This window comes from Taurulus bubalis, assembly GCF_910589615.1.
Source record: "Taurulus bubalis genome assembly, chromosome: 8".
Taxonomy (NCBI): Eukaryota; Metazoa; Chordata; class Actinopteri; order Perciformes; family Cottidae; genus Taurulus; species Taurulus bubalis.
Genome location: NC_136596.1, coordinates 20383927 through 20404082, shown reverse-complemented (window position 1 = coordinate 20404082; position 20156 = coordinate 20383927). Strand labels below are relative to the sequence as shown.

Below are 20156 nucleotides of genomic sequence, written 5' to 3'. Positions count from 1 at the left end.
CGTGAATGTCTGTGTTTTGGCTAATCCAGAAAATAAGATGTGACAAATGTATGTACTTTATCACATTGATGGAAACAATCAGCATCCCGAACAGCATCCCGTCATGCCTTCTTACCATATTAGATACATTTTTGTTTCAATGGGGGGGAAAAAAGATCAGATACAAAAAAGGTACTCAAATCCATGAAATTACCAATTTCTCAATTTGCTTGAAAATCCACAGTACTTAGCAATTGAGTTTATCAGTTAAAATGTCTATCAGATCTATTTCTAAATGCTTTACTTTTACGCATCTAATTCCTTCATCTTCAAAAGTAAGGGTATGAGATTGTACAGTGTACAGTAAACACATTGTTATTTAAGACAGTGTATACACACACACACGGTATGTGAATATTTGGTAAGGCTAGATAATTATGGTCTACTCCTGTTCTCCACATTACAGCCATCAGATAAGGCAAATGACACAAACAAAAACAAAAAAATTCATCATCTGCCCGCACACACAGTCCATCTCCACCAGTTCTGACCCTCCCTCCTCCATCTGGAGTTGTTTCATTGCCGGCTACCATGGAAAGGGTCAGTCTATTCTGATTGGAGGCAGGTGGCCAGGTCTGGCTGCTAATTGGGTGTTTAGGATGGAGGGCAGAGGAGTAGCTGTGACTCTCCGTTTGTGAATGTCTGCCTGTGTTAATGCATGTGTGTCTGTTTCACAGGAGGCATGTTGCTAGAAGCTACTGAGCCAATAAGAGACACTTGAAGCCAATCGGACACGAGAGCGCCTCGGAGCAGCCACAGCGTTAATGTGTCTCTGTGCGCGTGTGCATGTTTTCTAGACTACTCTCACACTTATCCTCCACCCTGGAAAGAATTGGAATATAAAAATGGACCTTTGCTCTCCTCTCAAGTGTCAGGAGCCACGAGGAACAATTTGAAACCACTGTGTGATGGTGTAACTGTTATAAATTAAGCTTCTCTTCAGTTGTTAACTGTGAGCATGAATGCTAACAAACGCAAACTCGATATTAAAAGTGCCAGTTCATTGCCATTAATACAAGATGACTTGTTCAATATGACAGACAGCCTGCATATCTTGTCAACAATATTTTGTGTTTTTAAATTAAACGTATTTCTTATGACCCCTTCCCCTCACAAGCAGGACGCTGGTACTGAGCCCCCTCCAGGAATGCAATTTCATTTCATCTCTATGAGTTTCTGAAATAAATGACTTTTCCATCAGCACTTCCCTCTTTCTGTGATCCAGTACTGTGAAGCTCTTTCTGTTTTGTTCTATAAAGCATTCTCCTTGTGTGCTACAATCTAACCCGGTGGCAGCCAATCACAAAGGCAGAGCAGAAAATGGATGCAGAAATGTTTTTGTTCTACAGTCAGTCAATATGCTGCATGTAGCACTTTCAAAAAAAATATGGACGTTGTTTAGTTTGTGAATAAATAATCTTTGTAAAGGCTTTGATGAAGAGTTGAGTCTACAGTTTCCAACATTCAGACGCAGCGAGAAGACAAGAGGTTATTTCAAAGATTATGCCCACATTTCTAAAACTGTAACTGAGCAGGCGAGATGCAATCTGCTAAACCATATCTGTAGTCATCGCCTCCAAATAGGAGAACTTGTTGCATTGGCAAGGGACAACATTTCTATAGTTGGTGCAAAAGTACAGCAGGGATCTTTTTTCTGACATCGCAGCTCAACACACGTCGGACAAAAGTTGGAAGAGGCAAGAAGATCCTCGGTGGAAACAGAGGAGCCTCCAAAGTCCTGTTAATACTTGGAACCTGTCACAGGTATAAATGTTGTAACCTTTTGCTTGCTTTATCCAGGAATGCTGCTGCTTTAGTTTTCACTATGGCCCCCTCAATAAATCTCTCTCGCCGACATGACACAGGCAGTGAGATAACTTGTGAAGATCGCAGCCTCCGTCTATAGTATATTTAGTGAACATTACATCCATGTTACTGGTAAAAACATGAAGTATGACATCTTGTTTCATACATTTGATGACTTATTTTCTCTAATTAAAAAAGGTATATCTGGAAATAACATTCTACATAAAGAACCTATCCAGTGGCTCACATTGGTTTGTCTCTCTCAAGCAGATGTTGTGAAGCACAGAAAACTACTGCAGAACTAACAATAAAACACAGGTCTTTTGGGACTCTCCTCGTGCTTGAGCCTCCCCTCACCTTTTCCTTTTTCTCAAAAGGCAGCAGATCTGCAATAATCCATTACAGCAAACAGAAAGTGTGTTGTGCAAAATTACAGTGCCACTACTTCCTCAATATTGAAAGTGCAATCTTTCAAAAACAATCTGTAAAGAGATTTAAACCTGGAAATGTCAATTGTTAAGAGTGATGCAGCAGCAAAAGTAGTTATTACTATTCCACAACTAACCGACAAAAGTCACATTTGCAGAGGATGCCTCAATGTGAGTTTAAGACTCTCCAAGGCTCTGACAGATTTAGTCCCGATTAAAATGTCCGACGTCAATTCAAAAGATGAGGGTGTAAAAAATGTCACGTCAGCCTCTCCCAGAGGGTTTTTCGGCGTAGCGTTAGGATCTGGAAAATGTGTCGGAGGTGGCAACATCAGCACTTAATTGGTTAAAAAAATCTTCGCACAGTTTAAAAGGTTCCATGTGTTTTGTCACACTGACAGGCGCACAGTGAATTCCTCTAAGTGGATAATATCGCCAACACTATTCTAACCTTGTTCACTCCATTTTCCTCATTTAAATTATTTCTGGGCAAACAAGCCTTGAGGTTGAAAGACTTCAGTATAACATTTATGTCAGTAAAATGCAATCCAAACAATACTGTTGCTGTTAATCAACCATACAGCATTAGAAATTAGCACACGCCTACTCTAATAGTTATTTTACCAGGGTGCCAATCATATGAAGATCATAATATGTTGTTAATTCAAATGGCTAGTAAAGCTGTGAAAGAAGCTAGTTTTGAATCTACAACCTGATCCTGTTCTGAGTTTCTGCAGTAGAAGTACTTTTACTTGGCATTTTGGCTCTATAATTCCCACTACTCCCCATCTGTGTCATTTTTTCCTCCCCATAACTCCCTTCCTTGCTGAAGGCAATATGCGATTTCTGCTGCACTAAAGATGTGTCTGAGGTATCACTGCCTTAAAACTGCCTCCCACTTTTGCTGACCACAGTGCATTGTTTTCATTCGTTAACCACAGGCTGACCGAGTTGCTCCAGTGGCAAGGTTGCTCAAAGCACATCCGTTTCAGTTTTATTGCAGCCATTAGGGGTGAGAGATTTCCTTACATTCGGAAAATGACAAATTTCTTTGCGGATGATACAAATTTATTTCGTTACAGCAATGTTTTTAAAATATCCATAAAATGTATCTCATCGGTCCTTTGTAATAAATTATGCCTCTTCAAAAAGACAAAGTTCTCTTCTCCCTGCTACTTTTTGGTTGGGGAATACATGTACAATAAATTGCTTAGGTGTAAATATGGCATGAAATTTTGCTCTAAAATTAACAATATGAATGGAATAAATATAATGCAACATAAGGGATTAATCTCAAATAAATAATAAAGGAAAATAATTGACTGTCTCGGGGCAGAGATCTAATACGTACCACTACATCGTCCTCAGATGTACACAGAAGTAAACAATGGAACACATTTAATTTGAACCAATTAATGGCCTGCCTGCAAACATACAGTTACACAATATTTTATTTAACCTCTTTGCCATTGCAGCATCCAAAAGACAATAGAAGAGCAATACTGTGTTTTAGCATCTGCTGCTTATGGTGGTGAAAGTGGTGGAGGGTTATAGTTATGGTGTGAACAATCTCTGGACTCGATGGTAAACTTTAGCTTTCAGCCGTCTCGGGTGTCTTGTAGTTTGACCCGGGTCATCCAAATTTACAGCGTCACCATCAATCTCAATAACGACGCGCTCAAGGGATGGCTGACCTGCTGACTTCAGGTCGCCTGTTCAGCTGAGTACAACACATAAGTGCAATTTCAGGGTGACAGCGAGGCAGCTTTGCTAATCAATAAGGAAGTTGGAGTGTTTTCTATGTTTGAACTTTGAGACGGATTTATTTTTCAAAGTTATGCAAGACTGCGACTAGAATTACGTTTTGTCAAAATCTCAATACATTTACTACATACAGTAGAGTAAAACATGGCGGCATGACATGAAAGCCTATTCTTATTTTCCATTGGGTTCATTTCCAACTATACACCCAATAACCTTACTTATCTATGGCATAACATGTAACAAAGATATTATCTTCTTTGTCCACTTTATACACCATCTCCCATCTTTACTTTATGTTTTCTATACAACCAAGACATCTCTTTCCCTCCTTTCTTCTCTCACCTTAAACAAGGAGTAATAAATTAGTCAGTAAATAAAGAATGTTCATTGTATGATCGCTTGCTGAGGGTTGATGTACATTATAAACAGCCAAAATCTTTATTCATGGGTCTACTCTTGTGTGCACAAGTTGTCAATTAGGCAAACACACAATCAATTCTGTGGTTGAAAAGAAAACCTCCAAGGAAAACCTTACCCTTTGCCCGTGCTCTTTCTCACTCTGTGCATCCGAATCCCTCTTTCTCCTTTGATTGGCTGGTTTTTGTCTGTACTTTCTAGGTCCCTCTCTCTGCTCATCATTCCACAACATTTTTATTGAGTTTTATTAATTTGTATTATATTAAAAAGGAAAAATCCGAGAAAGCAAAAAACAGTCATCCTTGCCTTTTATGTGCATGTGCATGTGCGTGCGCGTGTGTGTATGTGTGTGTGGCTAACTTACCCCAGCTGGTCTGTGAGGTTCCACAGTACATTGGGTGTGGGCATTAGTGGAGAACCGTCATACAAAACCACAGAGGCTCCCACTGCCAGAGCAGACACCAGCCAGTTCCACATCATCCAGCCGGTCTAATCAGACACACAGACGACACACACACACACACACACACACACACACACACACACACACACACACACACACACACACACACACGACACACACGTAAGTTTATCTGGCATAAACACTCCTCTCTCATCAACATGGATAAATGGATGGGAAAAATTGAAAACGAATGCAGACTGTGAGTTATGTATCTGTGGTTCACATAATTGTGTTTCTCTTTTTTCTGCATGCTGAGCTCCTGCTATGGCATCATCCCTGATACGTTCTCATATTGATTGTAACATTAGCTCTCCAGACTTTGCTGAGAAAATAGAGTATACACTGTACAGTATACACTTATACAACAACAATCAGTGAAACAATTAGTCAGTTAACCAACAAGCTGATTATCAGAATTCTTTCTTAATTTGTCAATCAATGAATCATTGAGGTCATGTATCAAGGAAAAAGGCCAAATATGACCTGGATGCCACTTCTGAAATGTGCAGACTTGCAGCAGCTTTCTTTTTTATATGATTGAAAATCTAATATTGGTAGAGATGCACCGATTGATCCACTGCCGATCAAAACCTGCAAGTCGATCTCACATAAAACAATGTTCCTCTGTGTTCATCATCAAAAGGAGCAAGAATCTGAAAATGATGCACAGCACTGACCTTCAGCACTCAATGCTGCTCATTAGACAATATATGTATGGTACCATGAGCACGTCACTTTTATTGTAAATAGATTGCGGACCTACCGTGGTGTAGTAAATGATGACATCACTGCTGGTCATATTGCCATGGAGAATGTGTTCTTTCAAGTGTTGGATGAGCGTGCCCTACAGAATCCAACAGACAGAAAGATAATGAATCGTTTCAGGTTTTCGGTCATACATTAATTCATGACTGGCATTTGATGATTGCTACCCCTGTCTGCATATTGTTTATCAAGAAAGGTAACAGTGCTGATAGGTTACACATACATTTGACATAAAGAATGCCAAAGACACCTGCTTATTAGAGGCTGTAATTAAAATACTAAATGTTAAAATTATATCAACTACTGCAGTTCCCGTTTCCTGCTCACAGCGTTGTCAAAAGCTATTCATCGCTCGTTGACTGCAGGGAAGCGAAGAGTTGGGCCGTAAATATACCCAGCACCCAACAGCAGTCAATGAGCCACGGCCTTTAGAGGTTTGCTGCGGACGCATGCTCCACCAAGTGAGCAGAGCCCTGAAGCCCCGCCCCCGCTGCTGAACAGACGGCTGTTGCTTTTTTATTGATATTGAACATGTCCAAATTGCACCAACTTTACACTGCATGTCCTTGGTTCCCCAGCAATACACCCACCAAGTGTGAAGTACATCAGATAAGCGGTTCTCGAGAAATGCAAAGGACACACACATACACATGCAGAAAGACATTTCTCGATTTTTGGAAAGATGATACTCCTACAGCACCACCTATTAGCCAAATGGGACCAAGTTTGTCATGGTCACTCAGACATATCTAGACGTCCACCAAATGTGGTTACAATAGCACAAAGCGTTCAGGGGACATCTTGTAATATAAGCCTGGCCCACAACATTTGAGTGAACTTTAAATGGCCAGCAAAAGCAAAACTAAAGGAAACATAAGTAACTTTTTCTGTTCTGGACCAAATCTGGTGAGGAATCCTTGGACTTTGCTGGAGTAGCAGGGGAAAACGATTTGGACACAATTTAAAATAGTGGAATTTAGATCTAGACGTAGCGTGGCTTGTATGGATAGATCCATCTGGACCCACAGAATCCAGGAGAAAACATAGTCATGTTCCTGGGACTTATGGTTGAACAGTTACACACCCAAAATGTAAAGTGCGTTGTTATAGCTCCCCCATCTGGCCAAATTACACCAAGTTTGACACGTCCTTGGGTCCAGCAATACACTCAGCAAGTGTGTAGAGATATGAAAATGACATACACACATGCATATAGCCAGACAGAGATTCTTTGCTTTATAATTATATTTTTTATTTTATAAACGCAATTCTCAGTGGTGCAAACAAATAATTCCACTAAAACTAATAATTCTTTTGACAAAAAGGGCAAATTGTGTTGAGTGGAATTTTCCTACAGTCACCACCCTATCACAGTTGTATATGTTTGCATTACTGAGTATTAACTGTAGTGTGTGTGTGTGTGTGTGTGTGTGTGACCGTTTCATATGTACATTTCTGTTCGCATAAACAGTTGTTCCATGTAGGCATGTACAGTATGTGAATGTGCATGTGAGTGTGCATGCGAGTGTATAGTCTTTGGCAGGACTCCGCTGTCATACCCGTCCTTCGGTGCGTGCCATCTTGCTACTGACGGCATGCTAACAGACATGTAACAAAGCAGAAAGCGCAACAGTGCCGGGGCTAATTGGCGGAGCTGGAGAGGACTGCCAGCGTCGCAATATGAAATGTTTTCACCAACGCGGTAGGGTCCAATTATCAGCGGCATGGGGAAGGAGAAGGGGGCACAAAGGAAAGAGACAGAGAGGATACAATAATAGAAAGAAAAAAAGCTTGAGAGGGAAGAAGAAGTAAATCAGGGGAGGAACAAAAAGCTAACGACTCAGGAGGGCTAAGTGGAAGAAAATGCGAAAATGCATGCAAGTTAAGGATAGAAAAGCCAATGTGAAAGACGGCGGGAGTGTATCAAAGAGGGAGAGAGAGAACATTTTGTGAAAATGTGTGAATGCATTTTTTCAAGTGTGTTAATCCATTCTGCATGATGAGTGTCTCAGGCTTCAAATTGCAGTGGTCCTTTAGACACTCTCTTCACTCAGAAGAGGAATGTAGCGGGAAAACGTGATATTCATGCTCCGGAGAGCAGGTAACCTTTGAAAGATCTGGGGATGGAGGTTTGTTGCCATCTTGTGGTGGAAAATGTAATGTAAACTAATAAATAACACACAAGCACACAGTTACTTATACTGTGAAGCTCGCCAAGAGTGACTCATGTTTTGTTTTAATTTGATTAATAAGAATCATTTTTCTAAAAAAAAAAAAAAAAAGTATTGAAAGATATAAGTATGTAATCTCAAAGCATGACAGAAGACACCCACGGTTGTCACTACGTCATTAACACTTTTTCAGAAGTGGTTTTGCTCTTTATGTGCCAACCAAGCTTGTGCACCATAACTAGATCTCGTTGACAGCTATAGTACTGTGAGAGTGGGACCTTCCATTAGCCTTTACAATTTAGGAATCATATTTTTGTGCGCAAAGGCTCCAGACAAGTTACTAAAGATGTTAAACCTTTGCTCTTAAAGCAACAGTTGTAAACTTTAATAAAAAATGACTTTTTGTCATGTTTGCTCAAACTGCCACTATATTCTGTCAGCAGCACATGAGACAGATAATCTGCCTGGTTTGAGTTCCTTAGCAGACAGCTGGATACTTCGTGGAATCACATATCACACAAAAATACATCTTTTCAGGCTTGTGAGTCCTGTGAGGAGCTACGGCAGCTAAGGCGTTGTTAGTGTAGATGCTGCAATTCCATCAGTTATGTCAGAAATTGAGATGGATAGATATTTTACTGTATGTTTAGCTGCACAATGAGAAACGTTGTGACGCGGTCGGCGTGTTGAAAACAGTGAAGCCGAAACCGAGCACCTCCTCCCAGCCGGATAAACCATGGGTTGTGATCAAAAGCTCCAGAACAGCTAATAAATAAAAAAGCTAATAAATGGGTCTTTTGGGGAGATTTTTCCAAATTCAGAATTTTGGTATCACTCAATTTTGACTACTTTCCTCTCCTCCTTCTTTTTTATCATCATTCGTCTTCTTGAAAACGCAGGTCTTCTTGAACTGTACATGTGGGCCAACCCAGGAGAGCTCTCTCTCTCTGTGTGTGTGTGTGTGTGTGTGTGTGTGTGTGTGTGTGTGTGTGTGTGTGTGTGTGTGTGTGCGTGCGTGTGCGTGTGCGTGTGCGTGTGTGTGACAGCTGCGAACCATATAACCATTGTGGAGTAGTAACAAAAAATGTGCAACAAAAATGGCAACAGAAGTGCCACTTTGATGCCATTTTAGTGTCCGCTCACCAAAGAGAGGGAGAGTGATCCATATTTATGATTTGGGGATGATGGAAGCCAATGTTTTTTCTTACCCCAGCAGAGTGGACCATGCATTTCGGAGCTCCTGTGGTGCCAGAAGAGTACATGATGAACAGGGGATGGTTGAATGGAAGCTGCTCAAACTCCAGCTGAGGAAACTGGCCAGCTTCACCATGACCAGATGCCAAGAAATCATCTATAAATACACTGCAGACAAAAATGGAGAGAAAGAAAATGAGTCAAGGTCAAAGTAAAGTAATGAAAGAAAAGATTGATACAATATATGGGTGAGAGTATATCTCAGACTTGCTCTCAGTCTACCAAAAGTATCTGTACACACACACCTGTTGGGTATCTTGGAGAGGTCGGTCTCTTGTTTGGAGCGAGCGTAGGGAATCACCACTACTCTCTTCAGGTCAGGCAGACCTACAGCGAGACAGAGAGAGTCTGATGCTTCACACTATAACCTTATGAAAAGCAAAGACGGTTCGCAGAGGAATCCCAGCGTTATTTCATGAACACGTTTTGGTTCTTTACGGAGGAAGATGTTTTGAGGGGCTCAAAGATGCTTTGTAATTCAGATGAAGAAATCTTACTTCATACTTGACATCTATCAAGCATCAGTTGTGCACTAATTCTTCCAAAAGTTTAATTTGGAACACTTGTAAAAACCCAGTTGAGCTACATTATTGTACTCAACTGGTATTACCCTTTAATGGCTCATTGTACGTGTTCTAAGTTTTAATCGCCGAATGTAATCTCTGTGGAGCCCCTTTAGCAGGTTTTACCGCCAGCTTGTTGAAGAAGCCAATATATGTTTGGGAGTTTCTATAATGAATTGATGGTAGTCCAACCTTTGACAACACTGATGAGCTTTTCCATGTGGTCATGTGTTTTGCCGTTGTAAACAACTGCCGCAACAGAGAAGATCAGCTTGGGCTGGATTTGAGAAAATCTATCAAGGACCCCCTGAGACAAAAAAAAAAAAAAAGAGAGAGAAGATTAAAACCAAAAAGGAGAACACTGGAGTAAGCAGACAGGAAATGCACAGCAAAATAAAATCCTTAATTTACTGCAGTAAGAGCAGGAAACGTGCACCCTGAAATGAACAATGTAATCTTGTGTTCAACACATTTCTCGTGAAGTAAAGTTAACACGTCACAAAACAGGAGCATATTCGTGGAAGCTGAGAATGAAGTAAGCAAAGGCTGAGCACAATGTGATTCAGACGGAGGAGATAAGCTCAAAACAAATGTATGTAATGAAGATTCTGCACAATAACATATACCTGTATCCTGTACTTTGGTAAGTTACTAAGGAGTAAACAGGACAAAATATATATGGTCAATCAAATAACTTCCTTCTAGGGCTGAAGACATATTTGTATTCCAAGTGTAGTTCTCTGATCTGCCAGATGTGGCAGTAGCACACCAGAAATAAGAAGCAGAGAGCAAGATGACAAAAAGACCATTGAGGAAGAAGTTGCTGGAGGACGAAGTGAACTACACTCTTACTCACTCACACACGATTCAATTCAGTTTATTTTGTATTGCCCAAAATCACAAATTTAGCCATACGATACGTTGCCGGACAGGTCTGCTTCTCTATTTCCTCTTAATGTGTAGGTGTGTTTGCATATGCAAGTCCTTTAAGAATTGATAAAAGACCATTAACTGTAGATGGATGCACTAGCTCTATGATTAGGAGACAAAAAATGCTGCTGTGACACTAGTACTCAGAAAGCACACTTGTATAGTGAAGTGTGCTTGAGAGTCTACAAAAAGACATGTGCTATGACTAGAAAAGCAGGTTTTTGATTGGTTGAGTACATAAAATAAACATGAGGATAATGTTTTCAAATCCCCCTCCGGTTGCATTATCAAATCTAGCTTTAATGACCAAAACAATGAGAAAATAAAAAGTGTTGATGATACTATGGAATAAAAAACTCAAACATATATAAATGAAGACATACAAGCTCCAAACAGTATAATATAGTCCTTACGTTGACTCCAAAGTCGACCGACGTGGAGCTCCAAATGGCTCCAATGCTGGCTGCTGCCAACATGGCCTCCACAGCATGGATACCATTGGGCAGGTAGCCTGAAGGGAGAGAGGAGGAAAGCAGTACGTTTAAGCAGCAACCCATATGATAGATGTAACCTTAAGTGGCTATAGATGTATGTAGACTTTAAAAAGAGAGTATTAAGATGTCTTCAGCTAAACATGCAAAACTACACAAATATAAATATATGTTTATATCAACGAAATGTGCATATATGTGTCATTGGCTTTCTCAGACTAGTACTGTGGATTTACAGGAAAATGCTTGCCCCACAGCACAGAATTAATTGTATTTCATTAATTATTCAATGTTGTTGCCCAGACCACACATCATGTGACGTTTGAGATACAATATGGCATAGAGAAATCCTTCTACTCGTAAAGTACAAAAATATAGTACATTATAGTAAAAGCAAAGTCATTAAATCAGAAATATCAGGAAGTATTCTGTTCTTTGTTAGATTCTAATTCATCAAGGTGACGTGTTATCCAGCAGCAGTAAAGTGAGTGCAATTGGATTTGTTACGTAGTCTCTGCCTTATAACTGCCGAACACAACACAGTCGGTCATCTCACTGAGAGAATCGTAGAAGACGACAAAGAAAAACAATCCGGATAAGAGGAGAGAGAAAAATGAGTATGGAAAAAGAGACAGAGAGTTGGAGAGAGGTGACAACCAGGTCATAGTATCAACCAGGGCAGGAGAATATTTAATTCTTTACAAGCAGGGCTGAGATCTGCTGGGATATACTGCTTGAACAATAAAGGGGCCCTATATGGACAAGCGCAACATGGAAAATGAAGAATACTGATTAGGGGGTACACAATATTGAAATTCTTAACATTATCTGATAACCATTAATTGCTAAAGGGCCAGTGTGAAGAATTCAGTGGCACTTACAGCAATACAGCTGCAGATTGCATCCAACTGAACTGAAAACCCCTCTGCTCATTGCTCACCCCTCCATTTCCAAGTTAAGAGCTGAGGACTCCGTGGATATGAAAGGGCTGACTCTAAGGTAACGAAAACATGATTCTTAGTTTCATACAATATTAAAAACATAGCTAATGGATCCCCTTCAATCCAACACACTGGCTCTTTAATTTCAGTCAGTACCAATTAAGACAATTTTCATCTCACTGCAATACTATCATGCCGCTACTATCTACTGGGTTTACTTAAATACTGGATTTACTATATAATCAATCTGATAAACCTGATGTCAATGCAGCACTTCAGTCATAGCTATGGTTGAACTAAAATACTAAAAGAAAACAATTGATTGGCCAGACTCAACACAGGAGCTCTCATGTTACACTGGGCTGTTGTTGATAACAAGTATCTTATCTAACACGATAAGCAGCAGGTAGTTCCAGCAGAGCCCTCTGACTTCCTGTCACTTCCTATGAATCACAACTATTCTGGAGTTTATCAGTTGCTCTGCTGACTCCTGCTTACCACAACCAGGAAACAGATTTTTGCTACATCACATCTGATAGATCACCATCCCGCTATTCTGGTTCTACAGACGCTCTCGTAAATCTACTTCCTCTCTCAATGGACCAGCATAACTAGCGTCATGGATCATAATCTTACTACAAAACCTTGCTTGACTGTCTTCGTTGCTACTTTTATGAATCACCGTCTCACTGTGCTGTAACAACACTGCTCACGCGGCAAAGCAACACATTGCTGCTCCTTTCTGTTAATCATGCATACTGCGAGAAACCTTTTCAGGTTTGTTGATAACCACTGAATGAAGGTCAACTTGCCCTTAGGGCTGATAATGGGCATAATAAATGGCAGTATAAGAGTGCTATTGTTCGAACATGTGGTTACTGTTTCCTTAACCAACCAATTCATGAAACAGAAACTACTTTCAAGGAGTCAAAAGTATCACGAGATACAGAAAAAAAAATAACATCTTTGTTGGATTCTTCCCATTAAAATAGATGTTTTAGCCCTGTGGGATGAGCAGTAATTGTATATGAATGTGACCTGTGGACCACTGGTTTGAAATAAGATGAGAAAAACTAGTTTGACTTGAATCTTTCCCGGACCATTTCTGGGAACAGACCCTGGAGGAAGGCACTTAACCCATGGGAGGCTACCCTGTGGTAAACCAGGCAGTTTAAATGGTAAGGAAATTAATAAAGCTGCAGCAGAAAGGCTTTTTAAAAAGGTGCCCTGTGGAGTTTTCTTATAAACAAGCAAATGTATGTTTACATTGAGTGTTACCCACCAACACACATGTTTATCCTTGAATGCTTTATCTTCCTCATGAAACAGTTGCTAAGTTGTCTTTTCATTATTATTATTAAATCGTGAATTGTTTACATCCATGTTTACTTAAGAGCAGTTTTCTTCTTCACTGCTCTTGCGGACATTTGTTGACACAGTATGACCACCGAGTTGCGTTGGCAATACTGCGAGAATTAAGCAAAGGAATTAGAAAAGAAGACATTAAACAAGTGTTTTAACCATAGTAGAGTGTTGGCGAGTAGCATCCCATTCCACAACCACTCAAGGAAGTGTGCGCTACAGCAAAGTGTGTCCTGCTGGTTAACAATCTTAGTTGTTAATTTAGTTTCAGCTCATTTTGCTTAAATGTACAAGGGTGTAATTTCTATGAATTAAACCATTTTTAATTGTTTAAAACATCTTATTTCAAGTGATAGTTCTATGCTATGTTTTTGTTTCCTATTATTCCACAGTAAAAGACTGTGTTTGCAGTGTGTGTTTTTCATGACAAAGGATCCTGGATGAACAGTGGCGTGAAGGCTGGATACAAGCTTCAGAACACGGTGGAGGGGGATGTTGAAGATGTTAGGACCAAGGGCAACAGCTATGGAACTAAAGTGCACGAACGTGTGTGTGTGTGTGTGTGTGTGTGTGTGTGTGTGTGTGTGTGTGTGTGTGTGTGTGTGTGTGTGTGTGTGAGATGTTTTACTGCTATGAAGCTTGGTTGGCTTCATCAGCTAAGTGCTTATATATCTCCTGGATTACAGACACTGACAAGGTATTTTAGTTACAACCTAGGGACAAGGACATCTCTGTCCTAACACACACACACACACACACACACACACACACACACACACACACACACACACACACACACTCCTGTGAGGAATGTAATGGGGAAAGGAGGCATAAGGAAACTGAAATATCTCGCTCTCTGTAGCTCCCTCTCCCTATCTGTCTCCCCCTCTAGTTGTTCTAATGAGATTCCCACAGAGCTAAAGTCATTTAGCTAATGGATTGCCCTACCACAATATCCATCTTTCCTCTGAGCACACACAAACACACAAAATGTATACACCCCGGTTGTTTCTGGACAGCCAAGCTCAATATGAGCTCGTTAACAGCAGCCAACTACTTGTGTCACACTGCTTTTTTTTTAAATATGTCAGAATAGAGTCCTAGGGTTGGTCAGAAGTATTTGAGAATTTCGTCCTATCATACCTTCATTGTCATCGTCATATGTTCTTTACCTCAGCAACTTTTTTTTTTCATATCAACAAGCATTTTCTGTAACCAACGTTCTTGTTCTCTGCCATCTTTATCCAGACAAATTGTTTGTAACAAAAGCGACCAGAAGCAGTTTCACGGAATGAAAGGTTCCGACATCAGAAAGGTTCCGGCATTCTAACATTTGACAACCTCTATGTAACTGAAGCCCCCGATGCCAACACAGCCCAAACAGATCGATACACAGTGCGGTGTGAACAGAGAATGAAACAGAGACAGTGATGGATGAGACACGTTTGCTGGAAGAATTATTTCAGTGAGATGAATACTTATATATATATATATATATATATATATATATATATATATATATATATATATATATATATATATATGTGTGTGTGTGTGTGTATGTATGTATATATATATATATATATATATATATATATATATATATATATATATATATATATATATATATATATATATATATATATATATATATATATATATATATATATATATATATATATGTATATATATATATATATGTATGTATGTATGTATGTATATATATATATATATATATATATATATATATATATATATATATATATATATATATATATATACATATACATATACATACATATATACATACATACATACATATATATATATATATATACACACGCAGTATAAATGTGGGTAGATCTGAATATTACCATCAGAATGGATTCATGCTCACACTAAATGTCTTCCAAAATGTAATGAACAGCAAATTGTGGAGACCTCTGACAACCATAATTTTGACCAAGACTCTTTCTATTAGCTGAGTAAAACAAACTACTACTATACACCTGTCTGGTCTGCTCAACAAATGGTTCAGTTCAGAAGTCTGACATGCTTTTGTTTAGTGACCCAAAAGAAACTAAACCACAGATAGCAGAGCAGATTTAACAGATCAGTTTGCTCCAAAAGTGAAAGAGATAAGCTTAAGCATCTGACACTTGTGTGTTTTCGAAAAGATTAATTCTGGTTTGGTAAATGTAAATAACATGCATTGAAGCTGCAGCAGCGCTGCTTACTTTGGTATGAATGTGCAAATCTGAATCAATGTACTCTCCAGTGAGGAGTTGCAGAAAAACAGGAAAATCAGCCGGTCCACCTTATACAAATATGAACTTTGAAAAAACTAAATGGAGACTTTCAGAAAAAGCTGCAACTTGTGCCAAGATAGCGAGCCCTCCTTACCTGTGAGTATAATGTAACTTGTTGCAACAAGTTTCAAATCAGAAATAAGTAAGAAGAAAGGAGGGGATGAAAACATTGGAAGACAAAGTAAGAAGGAAAGCAAATAATCTATCTACCAGCTAATTCTGGTCGGTAATCAACCATCACTTGGCTGATAGTGAAGGTTCTATAACATGTTGATGCCATTAGGGTATAAATTAGGGACTCACCTACGACCCTGTCTCCAGTCTGTAGGCCCATCTTCCTCATGGCTGCAGCAAACAATGCTACATCACGCCTCAGCTCGCCAAACGTCACCTTCACAATCTCATCATTTGCCTCCGCTGGTAGACACAAAAAGAAAGTGAGACACATACACAGGAGGTAAATATGCATTTCATGTATTTCATGAAAACCCTTGTAAAAGCTACAGACACGTCCACATATTTTGATTGGTTTAAATATTTAGGCTGTGTGCTTTGTAAATATTGTATGGGTTTGATATGAATGGCAATAAAACCCCTGAAATTAAAATCCAAAGCAGAGAAAAAGAAAAACAAGAAGACATAAATAGAGAATGATAGTGTGATAGGACAGAGCCAGACAGGAACAGTCCTCTTTGTCCCTCTAAGTAATCGTTTCCTGACATTCACAGAGGCTCCACAACATTGTGACCAATGGGCCTTCTCATAATTACATTACAGCTCCTGCAGAAGGTTGTGTACGTGTGCACGTGTGTGCATAAGCCAACCCCACCCTCATATGCAGGGCAATAACGAAGTACCTATCCATTAGTATGTGACAGCTCTGAGAGATAGAGGAGGGAGCAGCAGGTAATTTATTAACGGAGTGACGTACGCAGCCGTGCGCTCACCGCTGCATCGATTCAGCGATCAAATGCTACCTCAACGCTGTGACTTTCTTTCTGCTTAGTTCCTTTGAGATTGAAAATCGCAAAGATATAATAAAAGAACATGCAAACTCAGGAGAGAAACGCCACAATCCCTCACAAATAAACTGGGAGGGAGAAACCCAGATCTTGTTAACAAAATAGCCATGAGAAGAGCTGCAAAAACATCAGTCTGCAGAAACTGGATTTAAAAGTGTGTTTTATGAGGGGAAATAAAACCAAAAGAAGTCTTTGTTTGGTGATTTTTTTTTTGTGCTTTATCCCTTGGTTGGTGATTTGATTCATACTAAAGATCAATATAGCAAGAATGCTAAGTGCAGCACTGTCTGTGTCACGTATATGACACAGTTTTTAAATCAGCATTTGCTCTACTTACTTGCAGCATAGAGAGCTACTTTGTCCTGGTCTGCATGTTTGAGCAAGTTCTCTGCGTAGTTGAGCCGAGCTCCTTTAAACCACTCTGGAACATCCGAGATCCGTTTGGATAAATCCACCACCTGGTACACACCCATAGAAAACACACACACACACACACACACACACACACACACACACACACACACACACACACACACACACACACACACACACACACACAGAGAGAGAGTTGACAGAGGAGACCATGCATGGTGCTTTAGCTGGCAGAGACTTTAGTACACAACATGTGATGTGTCATCCATGTGTACAAATGGTGTGTGTCAACAACATGGTACAGCTACTCAACCCCACACACCATGTATTACCTTACACTCACACACATCCGCGTTAGCTTAATCATGAAAACTAAGCAACATTAGACAGTAAATGCAATAATAAAACACAAAAATTAAGATTATTTAAAAATATGTGAAATGTCCTTTTTCCAACTGGCCCTTTAATGCAGCCTTGTTAAAAGTGCAAAAGTGCAATTATAATGTCAACAATGCCATTATAAGCCATATAGTCTTTGAGTTCAGAGTGGGAAATGTTCACAGACTATCAGCAAGAAGAAATGTGCCACATGTACATTTAAGATGCATTTTATGGCAGCTGTTGAATTCAGAATTTTTCGTCGAAAGTTGAGAGTGGTTTATGAATGAACTATGCATCCTCTTCTCATTCAGGAAGAATCATATCAGATATTTGCCTTTCCATAGAAAATAATGAAGAAAGACTTCTCACCATAGCACAACAATGAAGTTATTTACTCATATTTACACTTTAATGGGCCTCATACACTATTTTCTTTCTTAAATCTCTGCACAGACGGTCTGATTGAAAATGTAAAAAAAAATTGCTTTCATAGGTTGGATGCGCGCAGTGGATACACAACCTTTCGTAGTGTCTCATTCTTTCATGAAACCAGAAACACTGCCAGCTCTCACGAGAACCTGTCGCTCCAGAAAGCTCAAAGATTGGTATTTTGCTACACAAATTATATTCGTGCTGCAAATCATGTGTGCCACAAATAGCAATCAGTTTCACCCCATTGCCTATCATCAAATATCAATCAAATTAACCTGGTATTAAAACATTTTTTTTAAACTAGCTACAATCATAATAATAACTTGTGCATTATGATACACTTTGTAAGTTATAAAACGTTGAATAGCTCCATCATTTGCTTTACACTGCAACATAAAGGGGTTAGTTTGAGTGATGAAAGGAGGTAATGTACTAAAGAACCACAAGAATGCAGTTGAAAATTACCACACAAAAAAAAGAAAATGTTTGCTGGTCATTCATTTAATAGTTATGGTGAGTTTCTCTACTACTACTACTACTGCCAGCCATTTCAAACCCCCAAAAATGTATTTGTTGGAAATATTATATTAAAAAAATTCAGAGAGTGGCTGTTAATTTGTAGGCTAAAATCCAAACCATTCTCCTTCAGGATATACCAGCAGATGTTGGACTCACCTCTTCATATGGCTTGGAGCCGACTACACCGCAAAAGCGCCACACTTCTGCCCAGAAATCTGAATAACTGTCCACCGACCACTGGTACAGCTCGTTGTAGTTGACTAGAGGACAGAGAATTGACGATTACTACAGATTTATAACAAACAATTAGTTTACAGGTGTGACTATCAGCTCAAGCATATGAGGTCAAGTTGATACAGATGGCTAAATATATTTAGTTTTTTAAATAATAATAAGTCAGACATTAGTACATAGAAAGCAAAACAGGAAGAGATGCATCTTGCAACCCTTGGGATATCCTGACTACCAAATGTGGCACATACATACTGAACACTTAGAATAAATATGCCTGGTTAAAAGAAGAGATATTTTTGGTTAATTGAAAGACCTAAAGAATGAAAAGTGATTATTTAAAATTTCACACATGCCCTTAACCCTTTTCCTTCTTACCGACAGACCAGGTTTTCCAACATTCCTCCAGAGAAACTCTCGCTCTCTCAATTTAAAAAAAACAGGAATGGCGGGGTACATGTGGTAATTCTTAATACTCGTATTAGTCTCAACCTGCAGACATGTGTTAAAATGCGGATTCGTTGTCTCTTCAGTAAGACAAATGGTTGCACACCGAAGCTAGCTTGAAGCAATGCACACTGCAGAGCAGCTTTATGTAGCAGAGGGAGACACTGTTACAGTGTTTCTATTCAACTTACGAGCCTCGCTTGCTCAATAAAATCAGACTTGTAAGTTTGAATTCACCTAACTTCTCTCTCTTTCTCTCGTTCTCTCTCGCTCTCTCTCTCTCTCTCTCTCTGTCTCTCTCTGGGTCCTCGTCTGTCTTCCGCCATCCTCCTCACTCGTCTCCACTCACCGAGATTAGCTCCGTAGTCCCCGTTGACCTGTATCCTGAACTTGTCCATCTGCGTGTTCCTCTTGGAGTCCGGGTACCACAACACCTTGCTCTCCACGTCCATAATTTGCTCGCTCTTCCCTTCCGTGTCTTTAGACATCTTTGCCTTTCGTCCTTTTCGTCCGCTGATACACGCTGGTTAACGCTCGGGGCCTCGCTAAAGCTAGCTGTCCCTGAGCTCAGGGCTCGTGTTGAGGTTAAATTAGATCACCGGCTGGCTGCTTAGTTTGAATGGCTGGGGAATTACAGCGCGCGACAGTTCTCAAGGCGCTCTGTCAAAGGCGAGCGTGGTGCTGCCTGGGAAAACTGACAGACCACGCCCTGGCGTCATGACGTAGCAGCGCGCGCTGGGTTCAAGAACGCCAAGTGTTCAATAACTAACGTTGCACAAACAAAAATATGTCAAATTATTTGTATTTATGTCTATGTTTTTACACTAATGTACTAATACTTGGCCAATGCCACTGATTATGATTCTGAATAGTTCCCTAAGTGAGAATACAAGTATTATTTAATCTGAAGATTGTTACCGAGCATACTAGTGGTTACAGTGTGTACATTATACTATCAATATGTCAACCCCTCATCTTGATCTGATATGCGAGATTAAGTGAATATTTTAGGTGATTACATTTGTTTTATTGCTTGAGACCAATGATAT

The 20156-nt window shown here is 39.6% G+C and overlaps 1 protein-coding gene across 1 annotated transcript in view; it reads right to left on the bottom strand.

Annotated features, from left to right (window-relative positions):
* The window catches only part of aacs (acetoacetyl-CoA synthetase), a 31804-nt gene extending 12201 nt beyond the window's left edge, over nucleotides 1–19603 (bottom strand). The window contains exons 1-10 of the mRNA XM_079222723.1: nucleotides 19457–19603; nucleotides 18586–18689; nucleotides 17063–17183; nucleotides 16007–16120; nucleotides 11014–11111; nucleotides 9863–9977; nucleotides 9353–9434; nucleotides 9062–9215; nucleotides 5681–5761; nucleotides 4819–4943 (exon numbers count right to left, since the gene is read on the bottom strand). Coding sequence (XP_079078849.1) covers nucleotides 4819–4943; nucleotides 5681–5761; nucleotides 9062–9215; nucleotides 9353–9434; nucleotides 9863–9977; nucleotides 11014–11111; nucleotides 16007–16120; nucleotides 17063–17183; nucleotides 18586–18689; nucleotides 19457–19595 — 1133 coding nt within the window. The 5' untranslated portion in view covers nucleotides 19596–19603. The remainder of the gene's footprint in view (nucleotides 1–4818; nucleotides 4944–5680; nucleotides 5762–9061; nucleotides 9216–9352; nucleotides 9435–9862; nucleotides 9978–11013; nucleotides 11112–16006; nucleotides 16121–17062; nucleotides 17184–18585; nucleotides 18690–19456) is intronic.
* Between the last annotated feature and the right edge of the window lie 553 nt (nucleotides 19604–20156).